At 43.4% G+C, this 18,308-nt stretch overlaps 1 protein-coding gene across 1 annotated transcript; it reads left to right on the top strand.

Moving 5' to 3' along the window:
- The first annotated feature begins 1,313 nt into the window (after positions 1 to 1,313).
- On the top strand, positions 1,314 to 17,718 carry TMEM248 (transmembrane protein 248). Its single transcript, XM_030472215.1, has 7 exons — positions 1,314 to 1,537; positions 10,014 to 10,188; positions 11,011 to 11,296; positions 12,522 to 12,672; positions 13,426 to 13,609; positions 14,077 to 14,220; positions 14,982 to 17,718. The coding sequence occupies exons 2-7, from the start codon at positions 10,030 to 10,032 to the stop codon at positions 15,000 to 15,002; spliced, it is 945 nt and encodes a 314-aa protein (XP_030328075.1). The 5' UTR covers positions 1,314 to 1,537; positions 10,014 to 10,029; the 3' UTR covers positions 15,003 to 17,718.
- Positions 17,719 to 18,308: the final 590 nt, after the last annotated feature.

The raw sequence follows: 18,308 nt of genomic DNA, 5'->3' as shown, positions 1-18,308 counted from the left end.
CCAAGTCATAGTATATCCTGGGTAGTAACAACACCAGGAGCAGCTCTCACAGGAACTTGCATTCTGGTGTTGTAACTCGCTTTAAGACCCTGTCAATATTTTATTAGGCAAATGACCTGTCTGTAGGTAAAACAGGTGGATGGTTTTATCTTGCTTAAAAGTGAAGTACTTCAGTTGCCTTAGTGGTAACTGCAGAGTATCTTTCCAGGGTTAACAATTCAGACTGGCAAGCCCAAGACCGCTTGGGACCAGGCACTGGTGCTCTTGATGCCCTGGTCCCACAGGCAATTCAGGGTTAGATATGGCAAGAGACACCAGTGATGCAAGAAGTTATGAAATAGTATCTATGAACAAGTTACTTGTGACCCAGGGAGTTAAACTGAAATACTGCCTTACAGTGAATTGGAATACAGGCTGCTCTGCTTTGGTGACAGCCACAGGATCAAAAATCACTTGTTTTCAACAGCCCACTACTAGCTCAGTATTACCGAAAAATTGTGCAGCTCATTACTAGGAGTTGGAACTTATATTGTAAACTACTTTGCATGTGAACTCCATTTTGCTGTAGTAAAGAACATATTTTAAAGGGAGGACTGGTTCATTAAACTGTACAAGGTCTTTGGTGTATGATTTGTTGTTTAAGTGAGGCTTGCCAAATGTGCATTGGCAGTGCTGCTTCTGCCTTCCAAGCACTGAGGAAAGTAATTCAGTCCTGTCCTTGGCTGTCTTTGAAGATGAGCCCATTTCTCACCTTTATCTTCATGAAGCTACTCTAGCTTTACCTTTCCAAAGTACCACAACTATTGCAAATGCTTAGGGCTGCTTTCCTTTTGGTGTTTTGAACTGCTGTGGATAGCAGAGAAGGGACCCTGGCTGTGAATTGCAGCTGCCCTTGCTCTTGTGTTAACGGTGGAGTAAATGGCTATAACCGGTGATGCTGTGGTGGACTGGGAATGCCGTTACCTTCCCTTGGAGCATGTCCCACAGCCACTGGGGAGAGACCAGCACTATCCCTGCTGCCATCGCTCCACCACCAACCACTCTTTGAGTGCCTCACACCTCCTATGGGCGCGACCTCAGTATAACAAATTCCATCTGCTTTTTAAGGTAAAAACCCCAAGTTTTGGATAGTTTTCAGTGGAAAGAAGGGGGAACGGAGGGAAGAGGAGGCCTCCTCCCTAAGGAAAGCAGGAGCGGGCGCAGCAGCGCCTCACAGCCCCCGATCTCCGCACACCTCCCGGTACCCGTTCGGGGGTGTTCCGACCCCGGAGCCCCGCCCGCCGCCGGCTCCTCCCGCACAGCACTTTTGTCCCTTCCCCGCCGCCATCCGCGCGGGGTGAGAGGTGGCGGCCGCGTCCCCCGGAAGCATCGGGAGGAGGAGGCGGGTGTCCGGGAGCGGCGCCGGCAGCGGCCTCCCCGCAGCGCCCGGCGGGGCAGGGGGATGGTGCAGAGCCCGCCCGCGCCGCAGCCCCGCTGAGCGCCGCCGGGCCTCCGCCCGCCCGCCCGCACCGGGGCCGCCAACCCCGCTGCGGCTCCGGTAAGACGCGCACGGGGGTGGCTCTGAGGGCTGCCGGGCCCGGGTGGCTCTGGGGTCGGCTTCCTCCTCCTCCTCGGCCGTGTTGCTGGGGGGAAGCGGGGTGCGGGTCTGCCGGCGGTGCGGCGGACGGGCGGGACTGGGCTCATGCGGTTCAGCGTTGGTTTGGCTTCGTTATTTACTTCATATTATGTTTAAATAAGGCTGTCGGTGTGTGCGGCCTCGTACCGGGAAAAACAGTGCGGAAGAGTGATCCCGGTAGCGCTAAACACGTTTCCTTTGTGAACAGCGATTCTTTACCTTGGTTCTTTGCTTTTCCCTCCACATCCATGTTTTATCGCTTTGACTCTTCTGATTTAACTTGTCGAAATGTCTAAAATGATGTTTTTAATAGTGGAATTTCTGGTGTATCATGCCTAGAACATGGCTGCTGGAGCCCAGCGGTATCTGTGAACCGGGTATCGTAACCGCAGGTACGGACACAGGGAAACGCCAACAGAAGGAGCAGGTCACAGCACCGAAACAGATTTGCGTTTTCCACTTTCCCTTTGTTTGCTTTTTAAGGGCTTGTCTTCTCCGGGGAAGTTTATTTGCGTGGTTAGCTCTAGTGGTGTAATTATAGGGGTTAATTTGCTCTGTTAGACAGGTGTTGAGCCTAGATAAGAGTTCATAGAGGATCACGTGCCACGTCATCCAACTTCTGAAAAGCTTTGAGGTTAAAAGGGTATTATAGAATCACAGAATGGTTTGGGTTGAAGGGACCTTAAAGCTCCTCCAATTCCAACCCCCTGCCATGGGCAGGGAAACCTTCCACTAGAGCAGGTTGCTCCAAGCCCCTGTGTCCAACCTGGCCTTGAACACTGCCAGGGATGGGGCAGCCGCAGCTTCTCTGGGCACCCTGTGCCAGTGCCTCAGCACCCTCACAGGGAAGCATTTCTTGGTATGAAGGCCTGTTGTGGCTGGGCCTGCCTGTCATGTAAATCATTAATGAGCTTTTATATACGTTTGAGTTATAGAATGTGTACAAAAGGGTTCTAAGTTCATCTTGTGAACTACTGCTGCTTCCATCCACCTGCTTTTCCTTTGGTCTCTGGGAATAAGCTGACATTTGGCTTCTTGTCAGCAGGTCTGCAGGAGAGGGGATAACTTCGTAGGCAGAGTGAGCAGAGATAACGTTGAATTGTGCCTCCAAGGCTAATCTTCGACCCCAGATGTAGTCAAAGGGGGTTAAGACCTTAGTAGCTTCATTACCTCCCCTGATCTGAGGAGTGGCTCAGGCCAGTGGAACATCATTCTTCTGCCCCACTTGAAAGACAAGAACTTGAAATGCCGCCTGATAACACAAAGCAACACTGTGCTCTTGTCAGGGGAGAAGAACATCTGAGGGCACGAACAAACAGACCTCGGTGTCCTCTGTGTGAGCCGGATGCATCCGGTGAGAGCCAGGAGGCTGGCACGTCCATCACCTCGGGACAGCGTGTTAGGAGTGCAGCTCCCTCCTTAAACACTCCCCAACAGCATCCTGCAGCTCTGAGCTGCGATCAGCTTTATTGTCTTTACTAAATAACATACCATTTTGTGTAGAAATTAAGCTGATTTATCAAATGAGCCCTAAACTAAGTATTAACGAAACTCGTTGGTGTCAGAATTGCTGCTTTTCTCAAATCTCCCCTTGCCAAAAGCAAGTGTGTGTTGGGAGTTTAATTTCTTTGAGGAGACCATTCTGAGCTGTGAATAAAGCTGTTTCCAAACTCAGAACTCCTGGGTTTTACTTTGGAAGAAAACTTGTGTATGTCCTGGCACATGGGGTTTTGTTCATTATCCATCTGTAAATGGAGACTGTACTTATTTAGGTGAGTTTGGGCCAAGGAAATGAAAGTCCTGTTTCTTTTAACAGGGCTTGAAGTGTTCAGACATGGTAATATTTCTGCCACATCCTTCATATTTCAGCTATTGCCCAGGTCCCTCGTTTCAGTCGGTTTTGCTGCTGTTGGTATTTTCTCCTTCACAGCCTCTGGCTGTTTTCCTGCTTCTTGTACACTGCCAGTGTACCTTCTGTCTGCATCCGAACTCTTATTTTGCTGTTCCCACTGAAGCTGCCATTTCCTCAACTTGTCAGTCATTTTCTGCTTGTGATTCAAGCTGTGTATCTGTCTGCGTCTCTGTCTCCTCACAGTTCTCATTCCAGCAACACTTTCCATTAGTCTGAAGAGCCTTTTCCTGGCATTTTTCTGTACTTTGCTGGATTCGGTACCACATTCCTCAGTGAGTAGTTTAGTGAAGTCAACGATTAACCTTCTTCACTTAGTCACTAAACCAGTTTCCGGTTATTAAACTGTTACTGAGGCTTTTCATACTTCTTGAGTAAAGTCTGTGAACTGCATTTGTTTGGCTGTTGTCAGTATGGTAAATGCAGGAGTTGATTTCTCATACAACTTTGACAGATGTTATAAAACCAAATCATTTCATTTTGCCTTCCTCTCCCAGGCTCTGATGCTAAGCAGCAGTAACCAGAAGAGCATTTTTAATACATCTTGAAGGTCCTTCAATCTAGTACTGTATCTTTTATTGTAGTCCACATTAGATTACAATAAGTCATGTTGTAAGTCATGATTTTGGCTTGCAGAAGATGGAAGGTTTTAAATTTGCCCAAGCCAGAGCTCTTGTATACGAAAGTGAATATGAACTCTTGAGTACGAATCCGCTCCCTCAACCTGCTGGTCACGCTCTGGGGGTGCAGCCCAGGACACAGTTGGTTTCTGGGCTCCAAGCACACACTGCTGCGTCACGGGGAGCTTCTCATCACCCAACACCTCCAAGTCCTTCTCCTCAGGGCTGCTTCATCCAGTCTCTGCCCAGCCTCTATTTGTGCTTGGGTTTGCCCCAACCCAGATGTAGGACCTTGAGCTTGGCCTTGTTGAACATCATGAGGTTTGCACAGTCCCACCTCTCCAGCCTGTCCAGGTCCCTCTGGATCCCATTCCTTCCCTCCTGTGTGTCGGCTGCACCATACAACTTAGTATCATCAGTAAACTTGCTGAGAGTGCTCTAATCCCACTGTCCCTGTCACTGGATATTGAATGGCACTGATCCCAATACCCACCCCAGCTTCACTACCGTCATCTATTTTGCTTTACTATTTTAGTGTGTTAGGTGTTAGACATCAGGTTTGCTTGAAGAGAAGAAAAACAAATTGAAGATATTTTTGGTACCTGCGGCTGTTTACTGTTCTTAAACGAGAGGCACTTTAGTTTGAGATCAACACTGTGTCTGTGTTTGCATGTTATTTATGGATGGCTTGCTAAGTAAATCATAGTTTGGTTCAGTTGTGTTTATGAGTGTTTCTCTGGCATATTATTTTCATACCAAATAGTTAACCCTAGTATGACCCATTTCCTAACCTCTGTTGTACTACTAGTAATGGGGTATCTTTGAAAACATAATTGATTTACAAACAAACTGAACTGCACAGTTAAGATTGAACATCATTATGTGCAATAAGATGGTCAGGCTTAGAAAACATGCGAGGTCTTAATGGAATGCTGATGGGATGGGTTGGTGCTGGCTTCCTGTCCTTCTCTTCCACCTGCAGTTTTCTTCCTTAAGATGTTTCAGTAGTAGTATTATTTAAACCCCTCCAGGTCTTACATCCATGACAAGAAGGGGAAATATTTGTAAGGAAATGACATTGTTTTAAGCTTTCTAGTGGAAAGATGGTAGTTGACATTATGGCAAGATACATATAAAGATTGTCAGACGTTTATTTTGACCTCTTTAAACTGAATGATTTGGGGTTCTTTTCCCTTTTAGCAACTGCAATTTTACTTTTAATACCAGCTTTAGGACAGCACACATCTTTTAAATTGATGTTAGGAATTCAGTTCCTTTGCTTTTAAGCCCTGAAATGGGAATTTAATACCTCTGCTATGATTCACTGCATTGATCTTTTGGTCTTTGCAGTAGACTTCATGATTTTCCTTATTTGTAGTTTATTCTTGAAAACCTCATAGGTCTCTTTCAGAAGTTACCTTTTCTATGCTCTACCATGTAGAAAAGAGGAAGGATTTAAGCTGTTGCTACTTTGAGGTCACTGTGTATGATGTTGGGCTGTGCCGTAGGAAGACTCCCTAAAGTGTAGAGTGACTATTTCCTCGCTTTTTAGGCTCCCCAATTCTGTGTTTGCCTGGAACTCTGGCATACGAACTGTTGTGTCTTTCCATCCTTCACCATTTGTATCTTTTTAACTGTATGACACAATTTCCAGGGTTTGTGGGGCCTGATTTAAGAGCACGATATCTCCCCGGTGCTTGTCGAGTGTTTCCCGGTGAGTACCGTCAGCTCTAACTCTGCCCGAACGTGGCATTTGGTCTTGATGAACACACCTCCATACTGAGCAATTGCTTTGGAGTTGGCAGCCAATGTTCCAGGCTGGCAGTTTTCATTCTTCCTGTTGTGCTTGAGCTCCTTGTTAGGCTGACTGTGGAGATTTTTATTGCACCAGTATGAAAAGGCTGAGCCGGAGTGCAGAGAGGCCGGCAGCGGTTATTAGAGCTGCTTCCTACATTATTTATTTAGCTAAAAAGTGAAATCTGATCTTGCTTTCCTGACCTGCCAATAGATAATAGCAGTCAGTTCCTTTTTTTTTTTTAACTGTGTGAAAAAGAAATGAAAGTTTAAATTATATTCATTAGGTATTCATTTTGCAGAGGAGGTTGTTCTTTACAGCTAGAGCTGGTAGAGGAATAGCATTTCCTAGAATTATCAGAGAATGGTTTGGGTTGAAGGGACCTTAAAGCTCACCCAGTTCCAACCCCTGCCACAGGCAGGGACACCTTCCACTAGAGCAGGTTGCTCCAAGCCCCTGTGTCCAACCTGGCCTTGAACACTGCCAGGGATGGGGCAGCCACAGCTTCTCTGGGCACCCTGTGCCAGCGCCTCAGCACCCTCACAGGGAAGAGCTTCTGCCTCAGAGCTCATCTCAGCCTCCCCTCTGGCAGGTTAAAGCCATTCCCCTTGTCCTGTCCCTACATCCCTTGTCCAAAGCCCCTCTCCAGGTTTCCTGTAGCCCCTTTAGGCACTGGAGCTGCTCTGAGGTCTCCTCTTAAGGAGCCTTCTCTTCTCCAGGCTGCCCCAGCCCAGCTCTCTCAGCCTGGCTCCAGAGCAGAGCTGCTCCAGCCCTCGCAGCAGCTCCGTGGCCTCCTCTGGACTCACTCCAACAGCTCCATGTCCCTCTTGTGCTGTTGCCCCAGAGCTGGATGCAGGATTGCAGAGAAGGTGTCACCAGAGCACAGTAGAGGGGGGTGCTAACAGCTCCTAATAAAAGGAGGAGTTGAAGTGTGAGGACCATTAACCAAACCCTTAAATCTAGAGGGAATACACGTTTTGATTTACATGCACTGATCTGATTCACAAGTTCTTTGATAATTAGTGTTATTTAAACACTTTATTCCATAAAAGAATCAGTAATTCTGCAGGCAGCAGGGTGGAAACATTCCTCTTAGTTCTGGTTTACACCAGCCATGTCTTACTGCTATTTTCACATCAGCTCTAGTACTGAAATCCACAGTTGTTCCCTTTTCTCTCACAAATGCTCAAAAGGCGTATTACACTTCGGAAATTGCAGCTTATAGCATTTCCTAATTGCTTTCAAAGCCGTTGACTTATGGGAGCATATTAAGCAAGCAGCACTTAAAAGCTGGTGATCTCTTACATAAAGATATTAACCCAAATATTTTTATAGGTATGCTTTTCAGCACATCCAGTTTTACAGCTGATTTTAGCCCCTGTGGTAAACAACCATGCTAATGGAGCTGTTGGAAGCCCCTTTCAAAAGGAATCACAGTGCTGTATATGCTGCGGGTGACATTCAGCTTTGATTAAATACCGTAATAAAGCCTGCATCTGTGTTGTTATTTTCCAAAGGAAATCCAGAAGGGAACACTGAACACAACTCTGCTTTTGGTTTATCTTTTGATCTTTTTCCATCTCAACATGTGTCTCCAATGTTTCTAGATGGAGTGTCTGGGATTTTTAACTAGGGCTCATTTAAGGAATTAGCTGCCAGTGACAAGATAGGAAGCAGAAGCACGGGTTGTACTCGGCATGATCCTTGCGAACACCAGCTCTCCCTTTCCCTCTCCTGCCTTCTTCTGACCTTCAGTGGCCTATTTGGCCATAGCGCAGCTGGTCTTGGACAAAGATAGAAGTTCTGGTAAGGTGCATATTTATATCACCTTTTCTTTCCTCCTCTATCCTTTCCCTACACCGTACATTTCACTCTCAGGCTGTCCTGGGTTCAGCTGTAGCAGTCTTTTTTCTCCTTAGTAGCTGGTGCCGTGCTGTGTTTTTGATTTTAGCCTGGGAACAAGGCTGATAACACCGATGTTTTCAGTTGTTGCTAAGTAATGCTTACTCCGATCAAGGACTTTTCAGTCTCATGCTCTGCCAGTGAGGAGGGGCACAAGAAGCCGGGAGGAAGCAGAGACAGGACACCTGACCCAAACTAGCCAAAGGGGTATTCCATCCCACAGCACGTCATGCCCAGTATATAGACTGGGGGGAGTTATCCGGAAGGCCCAGATCGCTGCTCGGGTTGGGCTTGGTATCAATTGGCAGGTGGTGAGCAATTGTATTCTCTCCCCTTTATCATTATTATTATTGGTGGTAGCAGTAGTTTTGTATTATACCTTAGTTACTGGACTGCTCTTATCTCAACCCGTGGGGTTTACATTCTTTCGATTCTCCTCCCCATCCCTCCAGGAGCAGGGAGGAAGAAGGAGGGGAGTGAGCAAGCGGCTGCATGGTTCTGAGATATTGGCTGGGCTTAAACCACGGCACAGACACACTGTGTTTGTGTAAAGAGATGTTTGCAGCACCTATTCTTGCTGAGGAAAAGTTGCTGGCTTTCCTGGTCTTTGCAGAGTGGATGAAAATCAGTTGATGGTGCAATACAGTAAACCCAGGAGGTGATCTGGTGCTCTGGAGAGAGCACCAGTTCAGCACATTTCACCAAGGAGAGCAAGTAGGTGTGTGAGGAGGGGAGGATAAAGTCAGCAAGCACAACTCAGTGTTGGGTTATTGCCACAGGACCTTGGCTCTCATCTCACGGAGTTGAATTTTCTCCTCTCTGGGGCAGTTTTGCAGGTTTTGACAATATTCCTTCTGTTAGGAACAATGGAAGCATTTCTGCCAGTAAAATCTTGGGTATGCACAAGAAAGTTGTGATCATTGTAGGATCTGAAAAAGACTTTGAAAGCTTGTCCTTTTCCCTTCTCTTGCTTTCTTTTAAATCAGTTGATCAAACATCATTCTCTCCCATGCCCTCTTTCTCAAAACCTGCCCCTCTCATCCTCTTATCCCTCCTCAGCCAGTCTACATCTGGATTGTAAGTGACGTGTGCTTCTGATAAGAGTCAATGAGAATCACCCAGACCTGCAGGGAGCAATGTTCTTTATTTAATTAAATGTTATCAGATCTGTATGAATGCTCAAACATTAACCACTGAAGTGCTGAACTCTTCAGAACGTAGTCCCGAAGTTTGCCTTTTCCTATGAATTTAGGTTTAAGCAACACATTGCTCAGAACAGTTCCTGCCTTTCTAGTTTAGTTTGGGTTTAAAAGCCTTTTCAACCAGGACTTTTAGGTAAGACAAAAAGAAGAGGTTTGCTTGAAGTTCCTTCCTTCCAGAGCTCCTGAAGTAGATGCCTCAAGGCTGCCCTTTACCACTGGACTTCTTGTTGTGACTGCTGGTGGGTAAGCTGATACAGCAAACCGAGGTTGGGTCTTTCTGCTCTGCAAATGAAAATTCAGAGGGGGAATCAGGCAAAATATAACATTTTATGTACTAGATCCTGCAAGAATCAAATAAAGGAGCCTTCCAGCCTCCACCCCAATGCAGTTTTTAGGTGTTTCTGACCACAGGATTCTTGGTGCAGAAGCCTAAAGTGATGTAAGCTGCTTCTCTGCTCGTAGTTTGAAGGTAGAGGCAGTCGGGGCTAGGGACAGGGTGAAGAAGGAGCTCTAAGGCTTCAGCCTCAGTTTTGAAAGTGTATGCAAGGACATAGAAAGTTTGATCTCTGGGCTGCATTACAACTCCATCCACACTGTAATTTGATGAATTCAGATATTACTGGAATTAAAATGTAGCAGTGTATATCCTGCTTATGTGTGTGGGGAGAAAAAAGAACTGGGTTTATTGCTTAATATTTGGCTGTGCTAGAAGTTGTCCTCTTTTCTTCAAATTTATTCTGAGTTGGCAGTTTCAGGTGCTGAGAAGGTGATGTGGAGCATGTTTTGATTTGTGCTTTCTTTAAGGCACACTGAGTCTGTGATCAATGAGCAATAGAGTGTCATGAAATTGAATCTCATTTAAGTATACGATCCCATGTTTTGTCACCAAACTTTTCTCTTATGTGATCTAGTAACCCCTGTTGCTACACACAACAGGGCCAGTCACTGTTGTAATATTCTTTGCTTTCAGGTGAACAATCAGAATAATGTTCTACATAAACTTGTTGGAGAACCTGAAGGTTTACATCAGCAGTCGACCTCCACTTGTGGTCTTTATGATCAGTGTAAGTGCTATGGCAATAGCTTTTCTGACACTGGGCTATTTCTTCAAAATCAAGGAGATCAAGTCACCAGAAATGACGGAGGTAGGTACAAAAAGATTTCCTGGACTAAACAGTGGGAATACTAATTTGAAGAACATGCCCAAAGTGAATGAGGTGGGATTTTCACCCCACAATAACCATCTCATGGGAGTGTGCAGAGTTTGATGGGAGATTGCCTTCATTTATACTTGCCTCTAATTCTGTAAGGAAAGAGGTTATTGGTATGTATGTTTGAATAGTCTTGGTTTATTTCAAGGACAAAGTAGAATCATCTGACATGAATCTTCCCTACTACATCTAGAAGCATTTCTTTTTCTTACTCTGTTGTGTCAGCTACCTTGTTTGTGAAACTTTCTTATCATAGAATGGTTTGGGTTGGAAGGGACCTTAAAGCTCATCCAGTTCCAACCCCCTGCCACGGGCAGGGACACCTTCCACTAGAGCAGGTTGCTCCAAGCCCCATCCAACCTGGCCTTTAATGCTGCTAGGGATGGGGCATCAAGTATTATCTAATAGTGCTATTCCCTAGTGAGGGAAACCTTGCTAGAAACTGCTCATACCCTGAGTGTGGTGAGAACAGATCAAGTTAGTAGCTTCTTTTTGTAGTCTAAAGGATGTTCTGCTGCTGCACTGAGCAGCAGCCAGGCAGTGGCTGGGATTGAACATGTCTGACTTCTGTAAACAACTTGCCCCGTTGTTGAGATAGCGATGGTGGTGTTTGTGCTGCTTTGTGAGCCGTGTAATTCTGTTAAATGGCTTGGAACTGCAGATGGCCTGGTAATATCAAGGTCTGCACTGCTCTAGAGAAGTGGGAGCCAACAGTTAACTTGCTGATCTGGTTGAAATCTTCATGTTTGTTTTAAGGACTGGAATACTTTCCTCCTGAGGTTTAATGATTTGGACTTCTGTATATCTGAGAATGAAACCTTAAAGCATCTCATCAATGATACCACAACTCCAGAGAGTACCGTGACTAGTGGACAGGCGAGATCTTCTACACAGTCTCCACAGACTCTTGAGGACTCAGGTCCAATAAACGTCTCTGTTACCATCACGTTGACACTGGACCCACTCAGACCATTCGGCGGGTATTCACGCAATGTCACACATCTAAGTTCCACCATTTTTGGACACCAAATTGGACTCTCAGGTATGTGAGACTTGACCTTTGTGAATTGGCATGATAACTGTATAGTCATGTAAAAATTCACCAGCTTATTGTTGGTGAGATAAATCTTTTGCTTAGAACATGTGTTTCCAGATCTGTTGTGAGTATATTCCTATATAGAGCCCTTCACTTGTTTGCTAGAAACACTTTTCCCTGCATTCAGAATGGAAAAGAACCTGCAGGTATGCTGAGATTAGGCTTTGCAGCTTTAAATGATTAACTTATTGACAATGGAAGGTAATTTTTAAGCTAGCAAAACTCCAAGCAGCAAAAGCTTCTATAGTGACTATCTTCAGTTGTATCTTGATACATCTTCAAGTCCTTAATTCACATTTAAAGACATTAATGTACGTACATTAAAGATCAAGTAGCATGTTGTCTAAAAAAAATAGAGTTTAAAATGCATACATGAATAAGCTTTAATATTACAAACAGCAACAAATAAGATGGTTACTGTTTCTGTGGTGTGAAGAGACAGATCTGCTGTGTAAGTTTTGACAGGAGACTGTAGGAAATCAGTAGAAATCAGTGATAGAACCTCAATGAGTTTTAGCTTTTACCAGGGTTGCATTTTGTAATAATGCCTGAAGGTGTCTTGAACCTCAGAGGCCTGTGAAGAGACATTTACCATAGCTGTAAATCTGTGTTACTGTATTTTATGTTGTTGATATTTTGCTACTGCTTTAAGAGCTATCAAGTGCAAGTCCCATTTCTGTTAGCCTGGATTTATTTTCAGCATGGATATATCCACACAGAGATAATGTGCATTATTTAATCTGCACCTTTCTGTCTACAGAACTGTCTCCAATTTGAAAAGCAAGCATCAGCAAAAGCAAATGTTGAACAAAGTCTTTGGGAGGAGAAAGGCCACAAATCTGTGATTTACTTTCTAATACAGTTCTCCAACCATGCATGAATTCCCTTAGAAACAGGGAGGTTTTCAGTGCTGCAAGTTGCTTAATGACCCCACTTCTTCTGGGGCAGGAGAGATTAGAAGGACCAACAGCTGGGAGTTTTGTAGCTTGGTTTGGTTTTTAACTTTCTTTTTGCTCTCTTTGTTGATAGTGAAGATCCTGGATGACTTCAGAGGTACAGATTCAGGGTGATGGTTGCTGCCTTAGTCATTTGCGTGTTGTCCTTATCCTAGTGATGGTTGCTCAGATACTTTTGTGGATAAAAACCAGCTTTCCTTCTCTCTCTCTCAAAGGCAGAGAATCCCACGAGGAGATAAATATTACGTTCACCCTACCAGCTGCCTGGAATTCTGATGACTGCGTTCTTCACGGCCACTGCGAGCAGGTTGTGTTCACAACCTGCATGACTGTGACAGCAGCCAGCAATGTGTTTCCTGTCACAGTGTAAGTGCATTTTCAACACTCTTTCCTAGACTCATTACTGAGTGATTAATTCCTCAGCTGGTTCTCTGAGGTTGTTACTTCCTCATGAACTTCAGCATTGACTGGAAGTGATGTATGTGCCCTCCTTCCCCCCATAGTAAAAATCTTGAGGCTTTTGCTCTCTTTTAGCAATACTAGATTTCTCTGTGGATATTTTGAATTATAGTCCCTACCTGCCTTTCAAAGAGTGATTTAATGTCAATGGGAACAAAATAATCTGTGACTGTTGAAGGAAGGTGCCCTATAGTTTAATTTCACTAACTTGTGTGAGAGCTAAGGCTTGACACTAAAGTTTTTCTCCTCTTCCCTGCTGAGAGATCAGCATAAGCCAAATGGTAGCAAAGCAACATACCCCAGCAGGTACAGACCTTTCATCAGAATAGTTTTCCTTTGTCTTCTCTAGATTCCCTGCCACTATTCAATACAACCTGGAAAGCCATGAGATGAGTGTGTGAAGCCCTATGAATCCCAGTGTTTTTCTGCTTAAGCTGTGGGATGTTGACTTACTGGAACAACATGCAGTTAAATTCTCATTTTAGTACAGGAATCATATGGGTTTTGTACACCCTTTTGGTTAAGCTTTGGGGTTTGTTCTTGTTGTGAAAAGTCCAAAATAACACCATGTTTTGTGCTGCTTGACTCAGTTCTAAATGTTATTCTTGCTGAACATGGAGAATGGTAATTAAAGTGCTAACTATTTCTGTTTTAATGCAGTCAGCCACCACATTGTGTTCCTGAAACATACAGCAATGCCACACTCTGGTACAAGATCTTCACCACAGCAAGAGACTCTAATACAAAATATGCACAAGATTATAACCCTTTCTGGTGTTACAAAGGAGCAATCGGGAAAGTGTATCACGCTTTAAACCCCAAACTAACCGTTATAGTTCCAGATGTAAGTGCTGTGGTGGCTTTATATGTTACCTTGTATAAATGCTTAGCTCTGTTTTATTTGCATATGGTTCTGTTCATGTCCTAAAATAGTCACACTCGGGGCTGGTTTTTCCTGTAGTGTGAGGGATGGGACAGAGTTGGGTGTGCTGTACCCCTGGTGGGTGTGATGGTCTTCCCGTAACCTCCATGTGCCTCAGCTTTTATTAACTAACATGTATGTTTTCAAATCATTTGGCAAAAGACACTTCCAGTATGTGGGAAGAGATCTCAACTATAGATGTTGAACATAAGAAACGTTTTGGCTCTTTGCGCCACAATTAGGAATCGCTTCCATTACTCTGCCAGCTGCATAAAGGGAAGAAAGTTGATTCATGAAGTAATTTCTGTGTTGATCTGATAATTACTGCTTTAATATAAAATGCCAGCTGTCGATGGATTGTCAGTAAATGGTTTTACTTCTCTATGCAGGATGATCGCTCTCTAATAAACCTGCATCTCATGCATACCAGTTACTTTCTTTTTGTGATGGTGATTACCATGTTCTGCTATGCAGTTATTAAAGGCAGACCAAGCAAACTGAGGCAAAGCAATACAGAATTCTGCTCTGAGAAGGTGAGTCTGTGTAATAACAAAATATTGACTCTGATAAGGAAACATGGGAAACCTCCTTTTTTACATAGTACAGGCTGGTTTCTCTTATCTCTGGAGATGTAGATTTAATTCCCTTTCAAAGAGACATGGGTGTTTCATTGTGGACACTACAGATGGGTGCCACAAAATACGTATATGTGCTTTGTAGATCCTCTGAGTTCGATTTCTCTCCTACAGAAGTGGATTATTGCAGTTCAGTAAGTGCTGAAATGCAATTCCTCTATGTTACTTGCACCGTTTTGTGTGAAGCATTGAATAGATGGTATGGAGTAGTTTCATTTTTTAGCACAAGAGATTGAAAACTGAATAAAACATAATACGTGATTCTAATCGTTATTAATCAGAATTCAGTTAAAACAATGGCAAAGCTATTGAAACAGCCCTTATTCAGTACTGTGCTGGAGACCTGCACTTTGCTTGACAGATTAAATATGAATATATTAAATTGTGAATGTTGGCACCTTTTGATCATAATGATATTTTGTAGTATAAGCTGGGGGTTTTGTTTTTAGTTTCTGGTTTTAGTTTTGGGGGTTTTGTTTAATTGATTATGCTAAGTACAAAACACCTTCAGACTCACTTTGATCTCCTTTCCAAGTCCGACTTTTCAAGGTTCTTTGAAAAGGCAAGGACAGATATGCCAGCTCCATGGAGATAAGGAGTATCACTGTTACAGGATCAAGAATCTGAGTTTAATGAAATGTTTTTTTCCTTTTGTTTAGGTTGCTTTGTCAGAAGCATAATCCATCCTCTCCTTTGACTGAGAATGACTGAGAACCGTAATCATTGCCTGCTGAACCCAGACTGGGTCTTAACACTCTGTGAATACATTATCTTGCAATGTTGGTTTATTCCAACCAAAGACATTTCAAGTGCCTGTAATTGATTTGTACATATTTATAAAGGTATATTCAGAATAGGTGGGATGATGCACTTGTTCCGCATTGTAGTGCGGCTGGAAACGTTCAGTCTTTACCTGTGGACATAGCCGAATGTTTGTGTAGATATCTTTAGTGATATGGCTACATATAGTCAGAGCAAGATATTTTTGTCTAGCTGCATCTGGGCAGGTTAAGATGCCTTTGCAAGTGTCTCAAACAAACCAACAGATCTTTGGTTTTTTTGCCCAATGATATGTACAGTGTGTTTGAAACAAGTATGCACCTTTGATAGAATACTGCATTTCCAGTGCCACCAATCTACTACATTAATTAAATGTGTGTTTGTGTGGCCTAATACTTTCTTCCGTTTGCTCCTTGCTTGCAAGAAAAGATATCAAGGTTTTAGATACTTTTTTTTTTTGGGGAAACAAAGAAATACATATTCACATTTTAATAGTGCTGTATTTAGGACAAACTTGTGCTTTTATTCATAGTAAAAAGAAAAAAAAAGAAGTGAAGTCCCATTTTAAAAGGTTTCTTACTGGAAAGTATGAAGTCTGATTATTTTGTTCTTTTTCTTTGTCATTCTTTTTGTTTCATTTGGCTTGCTGAATACCAGAGAACCGGTCAGCACAGAGACTACCTGGAAGGCTTTCCACTTGAGCTCCCATCCGCAGCCCTCAGACCAGGATTGGGTGTCTCTGCTGCAGAGCAGCTTTCTGTAACCTCTTGGTTTTCTTCCTAGAAAGTGGAAAGCTAATAAAAAGGTGCATTGTTTGAACAGTCTGCTGGGGCTCTGCACAGCTTTGGGCAAGTGCAAATAATGAAAGAATAAGAAATCCCATAGTCTCTTACAAAGCTTCACTTTGGGACTCTCCAGCCATCTCTGAAGGGCAGCTGAAAATGACACTTTCATTAGCTTTGCCCATTTCCATGTAATGCTGTCCACTCAGGGGAGAAGGACAAGGAGAAGACCAGGGCTGTTGTGATTAAGGTCACAGAAACCACACGGTAAAACACATACTGTTCTCTGTGTCCATTCTTAGGGTAGATCTTTTATTCCATGCATTTCTCCCTTTCCCGTTCTGGCTTTTGCTGTTCATTCTGGCTTCTGATTGAGCAGCTTCCTTAAGCTTTTCCTGCAGACATTTCCACCACTGCTTTTACAATCTCACTGGTTGCCTTAATTGACCTTTCATCTTGTCTTTCAGCTTTCTGGTCAGGTAGTATAACTGTAGGTCTGCATACATACACAGAGGCTTTTTTTCTCTCCTCCTTTTGCTCTAAACTACACAAAAGAAGAAACCCAAGTCAAATATCTCACCGTCTCAATTATGCTGGCATAAGATTCTTGGGTTACACCCTGTAGTCACTATTTAATGGTATCCTGCTGGTCTGTATGTGTGGGACTTCAGTCACTTCACCAGTCTTCAAAGCATTTGAAGCAAAATAGTCACACTTTTCTTCAGAACATGTTTCCTTTATAGAATTCCAGTTACTTAAGTGGTATTAACTAACGTGTTTTCCTCCAGGGACGTTAAGGCAAAGCTTTAGAGATGGCTTAGTTTGAAGTCTAGGGATAAAATGAAGCTTCCAGTTTTCTCCTGATGCTGCTATGGGCTCACACTGCTTCACTGAAATGAATGCATGAAGTCAAACAAGGTAGATGGCTTCTCATGGAAACTGTCCAAGCTGTTCCTTATCACACACACCCAGCCTTCTGCATCAATCCTGACTTGGAGAGTTGCCTGTGAGGGTGGCTTGATCTGGGGACCAAAGGCAGGAATAGGAAACGGATTGGGGTGGTGGTGCAAATAGAAAACACTCAACATAACTCCTTTAAAATAGCAGAGCCAAGTCATTTCTGTTTCAGCAAATTTAAAATCAAACTCCAAATGTCCAAACTGGAATTTGGTCTGTTGGGGAAAGCAGATTTATTGGGCTTTTTGAATCTCTTTTTCACTCTTGGGTAACTAAAGGAACCTGCTTTATAACTTAATCACCCACTATCCTGAAGTACCCAGAAGTACTTAGATTGTGACCCACAACCACAAAAGGGAAAACCTTAAAAGTTGTGGTTTTTGGCCTTAGTTCACTCCTTTGCACCCCTGTATTGCAGCAGAGAGGGTGTCCATCAGGCTGAAATGCTGCAATGTTCAGGAATACTGGATTGTTCCTAGGCGCAATGTACAAAAGTTAAATGCAGCCAAACAGAAGAGTAAAAACTTAAAGTTCAGATCATATTGATCTTTCCTTTTTTGTTTTGTTTTCTTTTTCTTTTGAACTATGACTTGAATCAGTTTTGATTCTATTTGTACGTGTTTTCTTGTTCTTAGAAAGCTGCCATTTTCTTTTGCATTTTCCTTTGGCATTACATAGAAAAAATCTGAGCCTTGGTTTTCAACCCTCTGCAGGTGATTGTAGGGTTAAGATGGCTGTTTTGGTTTTGTTCTTACATTTCACTTGTCTTGTTGCATGATGGTTAATAGCTGATTTGGAAATGACATTTCTCTCCTAGATTAATTTTGTGTTTGTAAGATGTGCATATTGCTTTGCAGAATAAAAACGATGAAGTTTATTCTCTTGTCTTTTATTTCTACTGTCCAGTGGTGGAGGTGGTGTAAATCACTTGTGTTATATGGACCATTGGAGGAAATTAGTAATGAAAGTCTGCAACAGATGGGAATTTCAAACTCTTTGTTTGGTGCAATTTGTTTGGTGCAATGAGCACTTCATGTAGACTTGTTTTTTCTTCTATATATTATAATGTAGGTGCCCATCATGAGAAAAGCAGGCTTTCTGACCCAGACCCATCTCTCCTGTGGCTTCTCCTTGATGATGACTCACTACAAGCGCTGTGTAACTTACTCAGCTGAACCAAGACCAGATGTTGAGTGTTTCAAAGTGCCTGGAGGTGACTGGAGATGGTTGGAGTTCTCTGGGTGGCTGTTGAAGATAAAGTAACTTGTTAAATTCTGGCTTCAATTACTGTGCAGCTGGAGGAAGCTGCACCTGTGTGTTTTCAGTGCTTGAGAGGGTAGGAACATACTTTGTTTTGCTCTTGGAAGCTGGTTAAAAGCTGGGCTCTCTGTATGTGACAAGTGTAAGGCAAGACAACCTGTCTTGCCTATGTGCAAAACAGAGTTCAGAGCATCCAAATGGTGCCTA

This window comes from Strigops habroptila (genome assembly GCF_004027225.2).
Source record: "Strigops habroptila isolate Jane chromosome 13 unlocalized genomic scaffold, bStrHab1.2.pri S16, whole genome shotgun sequence".
Lineage (NCBI taxonomy): Eukaryota > Metazoa > Chordata > Aves > Psittaciformes > Psittacidae > Strigops > Strigops habroptila.
Note: the sequence above shows the minus strand (reverse complement) of the source record. Positions and strands in the feature narration are given on the sequence as shown.

Bases quoted from the DNA above. Each gene is read 5' to 3' on its own strand.
- TMEM248 (XM_030472215.1), top strand. From the start codon at position 10,030: ATGTTCTACATAAACTTGTTGGAGAACCTGAAGGTTTACATCAGCAGT. The intron at 10,189-11,010 runs GTAGGTACAAAA...GTTTGTTTTAAG, and splicing joins AGTCACCAGAAATGACGGAG to GACTGGAATACTTTCCTCCT. The intron at 14,221-14,981 runs GTGAGTCTGTGT...CCTTTTGTTTAG, and splicing joins CAGAATTCTGCTCTGAGAAG to GTTGCTTTGTCAGAAGCATA.